Source organism: Tamandua tetradactyla, chromosome 15, assembly GCF_023851605.1.
Source record: "Tamandua tetradactyla isolate mTamTet1 chromosome 15, mTamTet1.pri, whole genome shotgun sequence".
Classification (NCBI taxonomy): Eukaryota; Metazoa; Chordata; class Mammalia; order Pilosa; family Myrmecophagidae; genus Tamandua; species Tamandua tetradactyla.
Genome location: NC_135341.1, coordinates 62313345 through 62326360, shown reverse-complemented (window position 1 = coordinate 62326360; position 13016 = coordinate 62313345). Strand labels below are relative to the sequence as shown.

General features: G+C 39.3%; 1 protein-coding gene across 6 annotated transcripts in view; it reads right to left on the bottom strand.

Moving 5' to 3' along the window:
• The window catches only part of NGLY1 (N-glycanase 1), a 77013-nt gene extending 64788 nt beyond the window's left edge, over positions 1-12225 (bottom strand). For 4 of the 6 annotated variants that reach the window (XM_077129968.1, XM_077129971.1, XM_077129973.1 and 1 more), the window contains exons 1-2: positions 12043-12225; positions 764-878 (exon numbers count right to left, since the gene is read on the bottom strand). In XM_077129968.1, coding sequence (XP_076986083.1) covers positions 764-878; positions 12043-12170 — 243 coding nt within the window. In that variant the 5' untranslated portion in view covers positions 12171-12225. Of the gene's footprint in view, positions 1-763; positions 879-1770; positions 2070-10554; positions 11395-12042 lie in introns of those variants that run through there. The other 2 variants (XM_077129969.1, XM_077129970.1) reach the window with 2 other exon arrangements.
• Positions 12226-13016: the final 791 nt, after the last annotated feature.

Genomic DNA, 13016 nt, shown 5'->3' with positions numbered 1-13016 from the left:
GGTATGCAATATGTCTGGGGAGGGAAGCAGAGAAGCAGGAAGGAATGTGCATTCTGTAGTAGCTCAGAACATCTCTCTAACAATTTATACCGCCTTGCGCACCCTGATGGTAACTGAGTATTATGACTCTATAACCTCTTCAATTCCTTTCACTACTTCCTAATAAGAAATGGTCAAGCATTTAAAAAAAAATGGAATTGAAATTTTGAGAATTACTTTTGTCATGTTTAAAATCAAACTAAATTGTGAAATATATGCTACAAATTCCAGAAGAGGGGAACACCAAATTTTTCTTTTGATCTAAAAACGAAAACAAAAACACCACTGAGAATCTTCTCTTCTGCCACAGAAGAGAATCATTCTGTGGTAACTGAACTCAAACTTTTCATGTTTTCTTGAGATTCTTCATTTTTTACTGGTGACAGGAATACTGACTCTATAATGTATGCTCACAAATCAGTTTTTGCTAAAAGTATCAAATGAACCACATTTGGTCCTTGGGTTGCATGTTAGACACTCTGCCCTTCCCATTCTAAAGGATTGAGACCTACAAGAATTTTCCCTGTAGGAAAGTTGTTATATTTTATAATAATTTTAAAGTATATTTACTATGACAATGACGAATAGGTGAAGAAATAACTAGATCCACAGAGTCCCCAAATGACTAATAAAAAATACTATCTTATTCAGATAATTATCCATTAACACTATAATGACTGCTTTGTACATAAAAAAGGTAGAAGAACCACTTGAACATACTTACTTCTTCAAATCCCATTTCAAATAAACATTCAACAGCTCCTCTGACGGGCAAGAGTCTAGTAGAAAAAGCTGTGTTTCCAATCCGGATGGATCTATATTTTTCATCATTAGGATTTCTGATAAAAAAAAATGTGTATGACAATTTATAGATTCCAGAGTGCGTCTACATTTATTTTCACACTTTATACCGGTTATATTCTTACAGGTTGTGTGTACTCCAACTTTACAGAAAGAGTAATCTGAAGTAGAGTCTGGAAAAGTAGCCAGATTTTGTGATTCTTACCTTAAAATGCATTCTATTGTCCACCTCACTTTTAATTACATAATTGATATTATTAATGTTTCCAAAAGGGAAATCCATGAGAAGTTTTCAATTTTGTGCAGTTCAACCTAGATACTTTAGGAGTCTTTTAAGTTGATAAAAGAAAAAAATTCGTGTAAGCTGAAGACAGGGTAAAGTTTTGTCTGTCTTGTTCCAGTGGACTTCCATCATCTAGAATGGTGCCTGGTACAGAGTATGTGGCTAACAAATATTTGTGAAATGAATGAATAAAAGAAACTAAGAAGCTAGATAAAAATGGATCATAGTTCCTCGAATACTGTATTTCTGTTAAACATGGACCTAGATAAACCTTTATAGCTACTTGATTTTCTTTCTTCCCTAGATAAATGATTGTTTTTACGCTAAATTCTGCTTCAGCTTAAGATGTAACTTTGACACAGCAATTATGGTAATGAAATAAAATGAAGATATGAAGTTCTTTACTGTGATTAACATTTTGAATTACATGCCTGGAATCAGTAACTAGTACATTAAAATTCAAGCATTGAGATTTGCAATGACCACGAAAAAGCAAAGACATTAGAAAGAGTATAGGACTTTCGGAGAAGATGGCGGCTTAGTAAGATGCGTGGGTCTTAGTTTCTCCTCCAGAACAGCAACTAAAGAAACAGAAACAATACGAAACAGCTCCCGGAGCCACGACAGAGACCAAAAAGAGAGCGTACCCCATTCTGGAACGGCTGAACGGGCAGGGAGAATCCGCTGCGGTGAGATACCCGAGGGGCGCACGTTTTCCCGGGCCAGGGCGGCTGGCGACCGGGGTCCCTTCCACACACGTGGCTTCCCGGGCCGACTGTGAGATTTGGATTGGCAAATTAAAGGAGCCACAGCATTTTTTACTGGTGGGACCCGCAGACAGACGACCGCCACGAGCGCCACCTACTGGGCAGGAAAAGAAAAACAGAGCCCAGAGATTTCACAGAAAAACCTTTCAACCAGCCGGGTCCCACACCCAGGGAAATCTGATCAAATGCCCAGACACCAGCAGAAAATAACGGATCACGCTCAGAAAATTGAAGATATGGCCCAGTCAAAGGAACAAACCAATAGTTCAAATGAGATACAGGAGCTGAGACAACTAACGCTGAATATACGAACAGAAATGGAAAACCTCTTCAAAATCCAAATCAATAAATTGAGGGAGGACATGAAGAAGACATGGGCTGAACAAAAAGAAGAAATAGAAAAGCTGAAAAAACAAATCACAGAACATATGGGAGTGAAGGACAAAGTAGAAAAGATGGAAAAAACAATGGATACCTACAATGGTAGATTTAAAGAGACAGAAGCTACAATTAATGAACTGGAGGATGGAACATATGAATTCCAAAAAGAAACAGAAACTATAGGGAAAAGAATGGAAAAACTTGAGCAGGGGATCAGGGAACTGAAGGACAATATGAAGCGCACAAATATACGTGTTGTGGGTGTCCCAGAAGAAGAGAAGGGAAAAGGAGGAGAAAAACTAATGGAAGAAATTATCACTGAAAATTTCCCAACTCTTATGAAAGACCTAAAATTACAGATCCAAGAAGTGCAGCGCACCCCAAAGAGAATAGACCCAAATAGGCGTTCTCCAAGACACTTACTAGTTAGAATGTCAGAGGTCAAAGAGAAAGAGAGGATCTTGAAAGCAGCAAGAGAAAAACAATCCATCACATACAAGGGAAACAATCCATCACATACAAGAAAAACAATCCATCAAATACAAGGGAAACCCAATAAGACTATGTGTAGATTTCTCAGCAGAAACCATGGAAGCTAGAAGACAGTGGGATGATATATTTAAATTACTAAAAGAGAAAAACTGCCAACCAAGACTTCTATATCCAGCAAAATTGTCCTTCAAAAATGAAGGAGAAATTAAAACATTTATAGACAAAAAGTCACTGAGAGAATTTGTGACCAAGAGATGTAGAAGCCAAGAGTTTAAAGCAAGACCTACAGAATTTGTTGCAAGCTGCTGGCCTCGGGATGGCAGCGGTAAACTGTGGAGATTGTTATGTAGAGCAGTCTGGGAGGAAGAGAATGTTTACCCCAAACAGTTATGTTAAGTATGAAGAACACTGTGAGATAAGAATCTTGCTCCCTCAGGAAATGCCTGCATATCTATTGACATCCTGTGGTATATAACAAGGATCTGGTTGAGAATAAAGTTGTTGTCTAAAGTCTGTCTGAAGTAAACTCAAGCTTCAGACCCCCCTGAGCCCGTCTGTGTCTTTCTTTCTTTCTTTCTTTCTTTCTTCCTTTCTTTCTTTCTCATCATTCCTTAATATCCTTCGAGCTCCATTTCTACAGGAAGCAACAAAGAGACCAGCTCTGCAAGAAATACTAAAGGGAGCACTAGAGTCAGATACGAAAAGACAGAAGAGAGAGGTATGGAGTAAAGTGTAGAAAGAAGGAAAATCAGATATGATATATATAATACAAAAGCCAAAATGGTAGAGGAAAATATTATCCAAACAGTAATAACACTAAAAGTTAATGGACTGAATTCCCCAATCAAAAGACATAGACTGGCAGAATGGATTACGACCCAGCAATACCACTGCTGGGTATCTACTCAAAGGACTTAAGGGCAAAGACACAGACGGACATTTGCACACCAGTGTTTGTGGCAGCATTGTTTGCAGTTGCAAAGAGATGGAAACGGCCAAAATGTCCATCAACTGACGAGTGGCTGGACAAACTGTGGTGTATGCCTACGATGGAATATTATGCAGCTTTAAGACAGACTAAATTTATGAAGCATGTAATAACATGGATGGACCTAGAGAACATTATGCTGAGTGAGTCTAGCCAAAAACTAAAGGACAAATACTGTATGGTCCCACTGATGTGAACTGACATTCGAGAATCAACTTGGAATATATCATTGGTAACAGAGACCAGCAGGAGTTAGAAACAGGGTAAGATGATGGGTGGGTGGAGCTGGGGGGATACAGACTGTGCAACAGGACTAGATACAAAAACTCAAAAATGGACAGCACAATAATACCTAATTGTAATGTAACTATGTTAAAACATTGAATGAAGCTGCACCTGAACTATAGTTTTTTGTTTGTTTGTTTGTATCTTTTGTTTTTGTTTTTTCTTTTTCCTTTTTATATATATATTTTTATTATTATTATTATTTTAATTTTCTTCTCTATATTAACATTCTATATCTTTTTCTGCTGTTTTGCTAGTTCCTAAATCGATGCAAATGTACTAAGAAATGATGATCATACATCTATGTGATGATACTAAGAATTACTGAGTGCATATGTAGAATGGAATGATTTCTAAATGTTGTGTTAATTTCTTTTTTTTAATTAATAAAAAAAAAGAGAATAATATATGATTAAGTTAACCACAGTATTATCCTTAAAAGAATATAGTCTAGGATGATAAGTAAGTTTCATCTCCAAGACCAATTGCCTTAAAAGGGTATTAACTTCCATAAACACTAAGCTAAGGATTTTGAAGCTGTGTCAGGGGCCCACAAGGAGTACTAAGACCATCTGCCCTAGGTGTGTATACAGAAGGGGTATGAGGGCAAGAGGCAGGAAGATTACAGCTGATTTGCCTTTTTTGTCCTAATCATACATGTTCTCTACATATTCTGATTAAAAACAAACAAAAAACAAAAATCAGTATTTTTAATTGTGTAAGTTTCTCCAAATTTCATATTTCTTTTCCAAACAACTCCTTAAACATTTTTTCCTTTTTTTAAAACTTTTATTGTTAAATATAACATGTATACAAAGAAAAGAAAGAAAAAAGCAACAATTTTCAAAGCTTACTTCAACAAGTAGTTACAGAACATATTTCAGAGTTTGTTATTCCACTATTTCAGATTTTTCCTTGTAGCTGCTTCAAAACACTGGAGGCTAGAAGAAATATTCTTTTTTTCTTCTTTTGTGAAAATAACATACATATAAAAAGGCAATAAATTTCAAAGTGCATCGCAACAATTAGATGGAAAACAGATTTCAGAGTTTGGTATGGGTTACATAATTCCACCATTACCTTTGATTTTTCTCCTACTCTTTAGGGGTATTTGGGCTATGCCCACTCTAACTTTTTCAAGTTCGACAGGGCTGTCGATAATATGGGATAGGGGGATGGAACCAGTTGATGTTCTGGAGAGGCTGGCTGTTCTAGTTTGCTAGCTGCTGGAATGCAACACACCAGAGACGGATTGGCTTTTAATAAAAGGGGATTTATTTTGTTGGTTCTTCAGAGGAAAGGCAGCTAACTTTCCACTGAGGTTCTTTCTTACGTGGAAGGCACAGGATGGTCTCTTCTGGTCTTCTCTCCAGGCCCCTGGGTTCCAACAACTTTCCCCGGGGTGATTTCTTTCTCCATCTCCAAGGGCCCGGGCTGAGCTGCAAGTGCTGAGATGAGGAATGCCAAGCTGTTAGGCTGTGCTACATTGCGTTCTCTCATTTAAGCACAAGCCAATTAAGTTAAACGTCACTCATTGCAGCAAACACGCCTCCTAGCCAACTGCAGATGTAATTAGCAACAGATGAGATTCACCTACCATTGGCTCATGTCCACAGCAACAGAACTAGGTGCTTTCACCTGGCCAAGTTGACAACTGAATCTAACTACCACACTGGCCCCTCTGCATTTCAGGACTTATCTGGTCCAGGGAAACATCTGGAGGTTGTAGGTTTCTGAAAAGTTACCATAGCGCATGGAACCTTTGTAGAATCTTATATAGTGCCCTAGGTGTTCTTTAGGATTGGCAGGAATGGTTTTGGTTGGGGTTTAGCAAGTCATGACAGGTAGCAATGTCTAACTGAAGATTGTGTTTAAGAGTGACCTCCAGAATAGCCTCTCGACTCTATCTGAAGTCTCTAATTTCAAAATTTATACAAGTTTATTACAGAATATTCAGAGACAAAAGCTCTAAAACAGTGCTGTTCAATGTCCACAGATTGGTGCTGACCTGCAAACTCTTTGCTACCCATCCATGATAAGTGTAGAAATTCAGTGTTCACTCGTTTTATAGAAATGTGACATTGCCATAAAATTTTTGTTTTATTTTACAAAAGGTATAGGTCCTGGGGGGTGCAAGGGTAGTTAAGTGGTAGAATTCTTGCCTGCCATGTGGGAGACCTGGGTTTGATTTCTGGCCTGTGCACTTCCCAAACAAACAAATAAACAAACAAATAAGAAACCAAACAAACAAAAATTCAACAAATGGTGCTGCAATAAGGGATACTCATAAGGAAAAAGAATGAAATGTGACCCTGCCATATAGCATACAAAAAAAAATGATAGATCCAAAAAGGATCGGAAATTAAAAACAAAAACTATTACACCACAGATAATCTGAGAAACATAGATAGTTGAGAAACACAAAGGAAAATTTTTATCAATCCTTCTACTCTTTTATTCTATGTACTGGATCAGTATTAGTTCAGGTTCTCTCAGCCTGAGCACTACTGACATTTGGGCCTGCATAATTCTTTCTTGTCAGGGGGATACCTAGTATATTGAATAATGTTTAGCATCCCTGGCCTCTACCCACTAGGCATCAGTAGCACCTGTCCCCATAGCTGTGACAATCAAAACAGATCTCCAGACACTACCACAAGTCTTGCTGATGGGGTGGGGGTGTGGGGGCAGGGGGATAGAAGGCAAAATTACCCTGATTGTGACCTACTGTACTAGATATATATATTATATATATATATATATATTTAAAACTTCGATCCCAGAGTTTTAAAATGTGCTTTTTTCTCTTTAGTGATTTATTGTGAACTGCAACTACACTAATAAAGTATTCTTGATATCCTTTCCAGTTTGTATCAATTACCCTATTTCTTTCTAGCCTTCTAATCAACATCCATTGAGTGTAAACAGATACACACTCTCAAAAGGCATGTGCACATATACATGCAAATTATATATAAAGTATAAGGTAATATGTAAGATTACAGATTGTATGTAATATATATTACACGCAATATATTTGTGTGTAAATATATCTCACACATAAACCCTTTTGACGTTTATCTTTATGTAATTTCACTGATTTTTCTTTTTTAAGGACTGTTTTCCATCTTCTTGTTAATAGTTTTCCTTTGACATTGCCATAAAAGTTTTATTTTATTTTACAAAAGTTATAGGTCCATTTTCTTGTTAATAGTCTTCCTTAATTACCTTCTTCAATGTTCAAGTACCTTTTATTTTTCAATGTACTGGTTATTTTTAGGGCATTCCTGTATCATAACTGTGTGTCCTTTCTTACTACTTTAGCAAAAAACATTAAACTATAAAATAATCTTACATATATTTGTCTAGGCTAGTTTAGAAAAATGAGGTGTTTTGTCATGATACCAACAAATTCCACAGGGTGATAAACATGTCAATACCAGTGGGATGATATATTCTACTGGTATAAAAGTGCTTGAGCTATTTTAATAGATGTTTTCCCAATAGTTTCCAAATCTTTACATATTTGGAGCCTTTTGCTGGGTTTACTTAATCTTCTAACTTTTAGGTTCTTCACCTTTACTTCATCAGTATCATCTTTCTTTGCTCTTTTACCACCGGTTAAATATTCTAATTATAAATTTATATTAGTTGTTCAGGCTTTGCATAATTGAGATTTTTTCCTTTGGTTTTTATTGAACTATTTTCTATCTTTTGACATCATCTCTGGACTTCATGCATCAATTATCTTTTTTTTGTGTTTTCATTAAAAGAATATCAAAAGCAGGGACCAGCAATGATAGTCATGTCCAGGTTACCAAATTCTATCTTTCTCTTATTAAATATTATACTGAGCAGAACTGCGATGGTCTTGAGATTAGGCTGATGCCAAAAGTTGACCCCCGGAGTCCTTACAGACTTAGAGAATTTAGCTATCAGGCCATCAAACTTCAAACCCCACTGGACTCCATTTTCTGCCCTGAGAAAAGTGCTATACAAACACTATCTCAAGCTCTTGCTTTTCAATATCATCCCAGTGTACTCACTATCCTTGAGCTTATCACCACTCTCCTCATCCAGCAGAGTCTGAAGCTACCCTAGTAAGTACCTTCATTTTTATTTCCTCTTCCCCCACTAACTAAGCTTCTCTCTGTAACTCTTCTCAAATATCTTTTTGTTGCAATTGTTCAGTGTTTTTTTCTATCTCCATTGTTCACTAGCTATTTCTGCAACTTGTAATATTTACCTTGCTTGCTAGCAATTATTTTGCATTTTTGCTTGAGATTTTTCTAGTTTTTAGATGACTGAGTTAAACAAATGGAGTCTTGAAAAGGAAGCGAAGTTTTCTGTATCTCACTCAACTATCACTTTGAACATATTTTGTTGTTTTCCTGGTTGTCTTATCTCCATAGTTATCTACCAAATTGTTTAACTCATGGAAAATTAGTCTTTGTTTTGCAATCGAATGGTAAGAAAAAGTCATGCTTTGCACTTAAAAAGAAAACACTGAGAATTAAATATATCTGACAATTTAGTAGTCTGCTTTCTTTTGAGAATACATAACCCCAGAAATAGTTCACATAAATGCAAATTTAATACTTAAATGCACCCTATAATTTCACATTTTGATTTCTTACCACAAAAGTTATTTTGTAAGTCATTTTAAAAATTATTTCTAGTCCTGAAAATCTGCTTATTCTGAGATACGCCTAAAATTATTCAAAATTAACTATCAGCTTCAATAACCATCGGGAAACCATCTTCTGGCTCTCACACCAACATTCTTTCTAATGGCACATCTTCTGGCTCTAACACCAACATTCTCTCTAATGGCAACAAGCTAAACTTGTAAACCTAACCTAGTTTAATATGAAAAACTTAATAGTAACAACAGATAGTATCAGCAACAGCTTGATCTTTTCCCACCATACAAATCCTCAACAATTTGACCAACTCCAAATAAATATCCCCTCTCAATTTCGCCAGGTGTCAATGGTAGCTTAGGTTAGAAATCTGAATTTATTTTTGATTATTTTCTCTCCTTCAGCCACCAGGTCTGCTCTTTCTATTCTGCCACTGAAACTTGCCAATCTCTGCTCAAAGTAACTTTTTTTCTCCATTCCATTCAGATTTACGCTTATGATTATTACAATTGCATCACAAATGGAATCCATATCTTGTGTCATATTATTATTCTACATGAAATTCTTTCATTATGCTTCTCTTTGACTCCAGAAACTACAATTGCTCTCTCTTGTCTACTGTGTCAAATACATGCTTTCTGCTACTCAATCAGATCCACTTTATCAAACGGTCCTCCTGCTAATTCCTCACATAAATAGGTAAGTATTTAAACACTGACTTGAAATTGTTCTTTAGATTATATGCTCTGGTTGTTTTCCATACCTATATCTTTCTCTCAAATGGATTTATGCTCTTTGAAGAAAAAAAACACATTCTATTCTTGATTCTTCCCCATTACACTTAGTGCAGTTGGTAATCAATAATTGTGTTAAGAAATTAGTGGAAAAATTAAACATATTTTAAAAGAACAAATGGAGCAAATTATCAAAGGAATCCACCAAAATACAGTAAAACCCTGTGTTCTAGTTTGAAAGCTGCCAGAATGTGATATACCAGAAACAGAATGGCTTTTAAAAGAGGGAATTTATTAAGTTGCAAGTTTACAGTTCTAAGGCCACGAAAATGTGTAAATTAAAACAAATCTATAAAAATGTCCAAATTAAGGCACCAACAAGAGGTTACCTTCACTCAAGAGAGGCCAATGAAGTTCAGGGTTTCTCTCTCAACTGGAAAGGCATATGGCAAACATGGTTACATCCGCTAGCTTTCTCTCCAGGCTTCTTGTTTCATGATGCTCCCCCAGGGGCATATTCCTTCTTCATCTCTAGTGGTCTCTGGCTGCATGGGCTCTCATGGTTCTTGAGGCTCTGCAGCTTCTACCAAAACGTTTCCTCTTTCAAAGGATTCCATTAAACTAATCAAGACCTACCTGGAATGGATGGAGTCACATCTCCCTCTAATCAAGGGTTAATGCCTACAATTGGATAATCTAATCATGTTCCAACCTACAGTGCTGAATAGGGATTAAAAGAAACGGCTGCCTCCACGAGATGGATCAGGATTAAAATGTGGGTTTTTTTAGGATACATAATGCTTTCAATCTGGCACACCCTGTTACAGAATATCCCCCATCCTCATCCCCACCCTCAGTGAGGCCTAAGGAGTTTAAATGCTAATATGAGAGCAGGGGCACTATTATTTAAGACCAAACTAAAAGACAGTCTTTTATAACATCTCCGATTATGAGTCCCAGATTTCTAATTTCTTTTTTCATCAAATCTTTTTCCAGATCAGAAACATAAACCATAGTAAAGACCATTGTATGAACTGACCGAATGCCAGGTTTCTTTCAGGAGTTTGGTAAACATTCATAATAATGATTATGATGCCAAAAGTCATTATTTGCATGCAAAGGGTTTCCTCCCTTAACACACCTTATCTCAGCATTTTTAGTTTCAGCGGCATGAAAGTAGAAGTGAGTCCTCATTAGGAGGTCAAGTCCCTTTTCTGAATAGTGGGGTTTAATTGCTTGATGGCTTTCCAGGTGGGAGGCCCCAGCTAACTGGCTCTGGAGAGCCCAGCCTCTGATTACACTCTTGCAGCGTCCCACAGGTATCCTGTGCTCTGAAGGGCTTTAAGGCCTCTAAGGGTAGAAAGGTGAATTGAGAAGATGTCACAGAGGAGGAAAGAACTCCCCAAACATGTCACAATTCTGTAGCTATGAAGAGTGCACATGATGCATCCCTCATAACATCTGGCACAAAATAACAGCTCAATATATTCTCCCTTCAATTTACCTTCAAAGTCATTAATGTTATCTAAATGAACAGTATTACTGCCATGGGTTAAAACACTGCCCTTATAAACAATGTCTATAAATTCGGGTCAGGTGAAATCCATAACCCTGCTGAGAGGAATTCCTTTTTAGACTCCATACTAATATACAGTTCACTTAGAAAAGCAAATGCACAAGGAGATGAGGGGGACAATGAACTTAGATGATCAAGATGACCTGATAAAATTAGGTAACATGGCTAAATCACCGGCACAATGAACTCATTTAACTTTGTTCCCTTTCCTTCCTCCATCTATCAACTCCCTTATCACTTGATCTGAAGAGTTGTAGTAGGTAGTGACTTAAAATGAACACTGAAACTTGCCTCCCAATTTCCAAAGTCTCTAAGGTCCCTTACTGCTTTAGACATGTTCTGTTTTACCCACAGAAGAATGAAATAAATGACTCTTATGCAAGATGATTACCATTACTAATTTTTACTTATTTAAGAGGTCATGCTGAAAAGTAGAATCCAGGCAATAAGAAAATTGTAACTTAACAGTAATGTGGTTAATAATATTTCAATCAAGAAAATGGGCGGCGGGGGGGGGGGGGGGGGGGACGGGGAACCATAAAGTTTTCTTTCAGAAATCACCACTTCAGTACTTTGCTCTAGGATAGTTACAAAACGTTAGGAAGAACAGTTTACTTTGTCCGCGACTAACTTCTAATGTGCATGTGGAAATTTAAGCAGTCTGGTTCGGTAAAATCCGTATAGTAGAAACGAAAGCGCAGTTCTGACATTTAAGACAGTTAAAACCATGAGGCTAGAGGCAGGTGTCCGAGGCGCGCCTTTCCACCTCCTCGCCGTCCTGCCCTTTCCCCGGGACTTCCAGTTCACTCCAGCTCACCCCGACATTAAATGCCAAGTCACAAGTGCAAAGAAACTTCCTCTTCTTGTGCGGGGGTGGAGCCTGTCGGGTCTCTGGGTTCCTGGCCAGCGGACTCCCGCGCAGCGCCGATTCCCCAGGGTCCCCCTCAGACCTCCCCCGGCCTCGCCGCCCTCCAGAACCCGGCCTGGAGCCCCGGACCTGGGCCGAAGAGGCGCCGCCCCCGCCCGCCCCCGCGCCCCACGCCCACCCCGCACCTGAGGATGTTGTCCGCGTAGGTGAGCAGTAGCTTGGAGGCTTCCATAAATGTCTCCCGGGTGTTCTGGCAGAGCTCTGCCACCGCCGGGGACACGGAGTCCGAGGTACTGTCCAGCGCCGCCGCCATGCTTCAACGCCCGTGGCCGTCGCCGCCCCTCGCGCGCCGCGTCCCGCACTGAGCAGGCGCCTGGGCACGCGGCAGCCTCTGCAGCCGGCCCGGAGGGGCGTGTCTGGTCGGGAGGGGCCGGTGTCGGCGGGAGGCTCGGCCCGGAGGGGCGGGGGCGGGCCTGGTGGGGAGCGTTGGGGGAGCTCGGCTAGGAGGTGGGGAGACGTGCCTGATCGGGAGGGGCGCTTGGGAAGACTCGGGCTGGAAGGACTGTTTGCCTACATTGGAGGGACGCGGGGGGAGGCTTGTCCTGGTCGGGAGGTCAGTGTGGGGGTCTCGACTGGGAGGGGCTGCGGACACGGCGTGTAGGCGGGGTGGGCTGGTCGGGAGGGACGCGAGCGACGCTGGCAGCTCTTTCGCAGAAGCACTCCGTGGCGCGGGCCTAAATGATCTAGTCACAAGGAGGGGAGATCCTCTAAATCTCCACCCCACTGTTCCCTTTTCCCTCAATAAACCCCAGCCCTTTCCATGCAGATTATCAGGTTTGGCCTCCAAGATAGACCTGGGTTAAAGGTACCGGAGGGAAGGAGAGACAAAAAAAGACATTCAAGACCAAACGCGTGGCATTAGGCTCTGCTGGGTTTCAGATATTTGGCTTCTTTTTAGAATTAGGCGGGAATAAATGAAAAATTTTTACATAAATTCCAGCTCAAATAGTATGATGCCTCTGTAAGGACATGTTTCAAACTGCAGGTTAGAGGCTTGCGGGGACAATTTGTGTGGTGACCAGAATAAAGCGTATGCGCACGTGTACACACACACACACACACATATACACAATAAGAACCAACTAAAAAAGTATAGAAT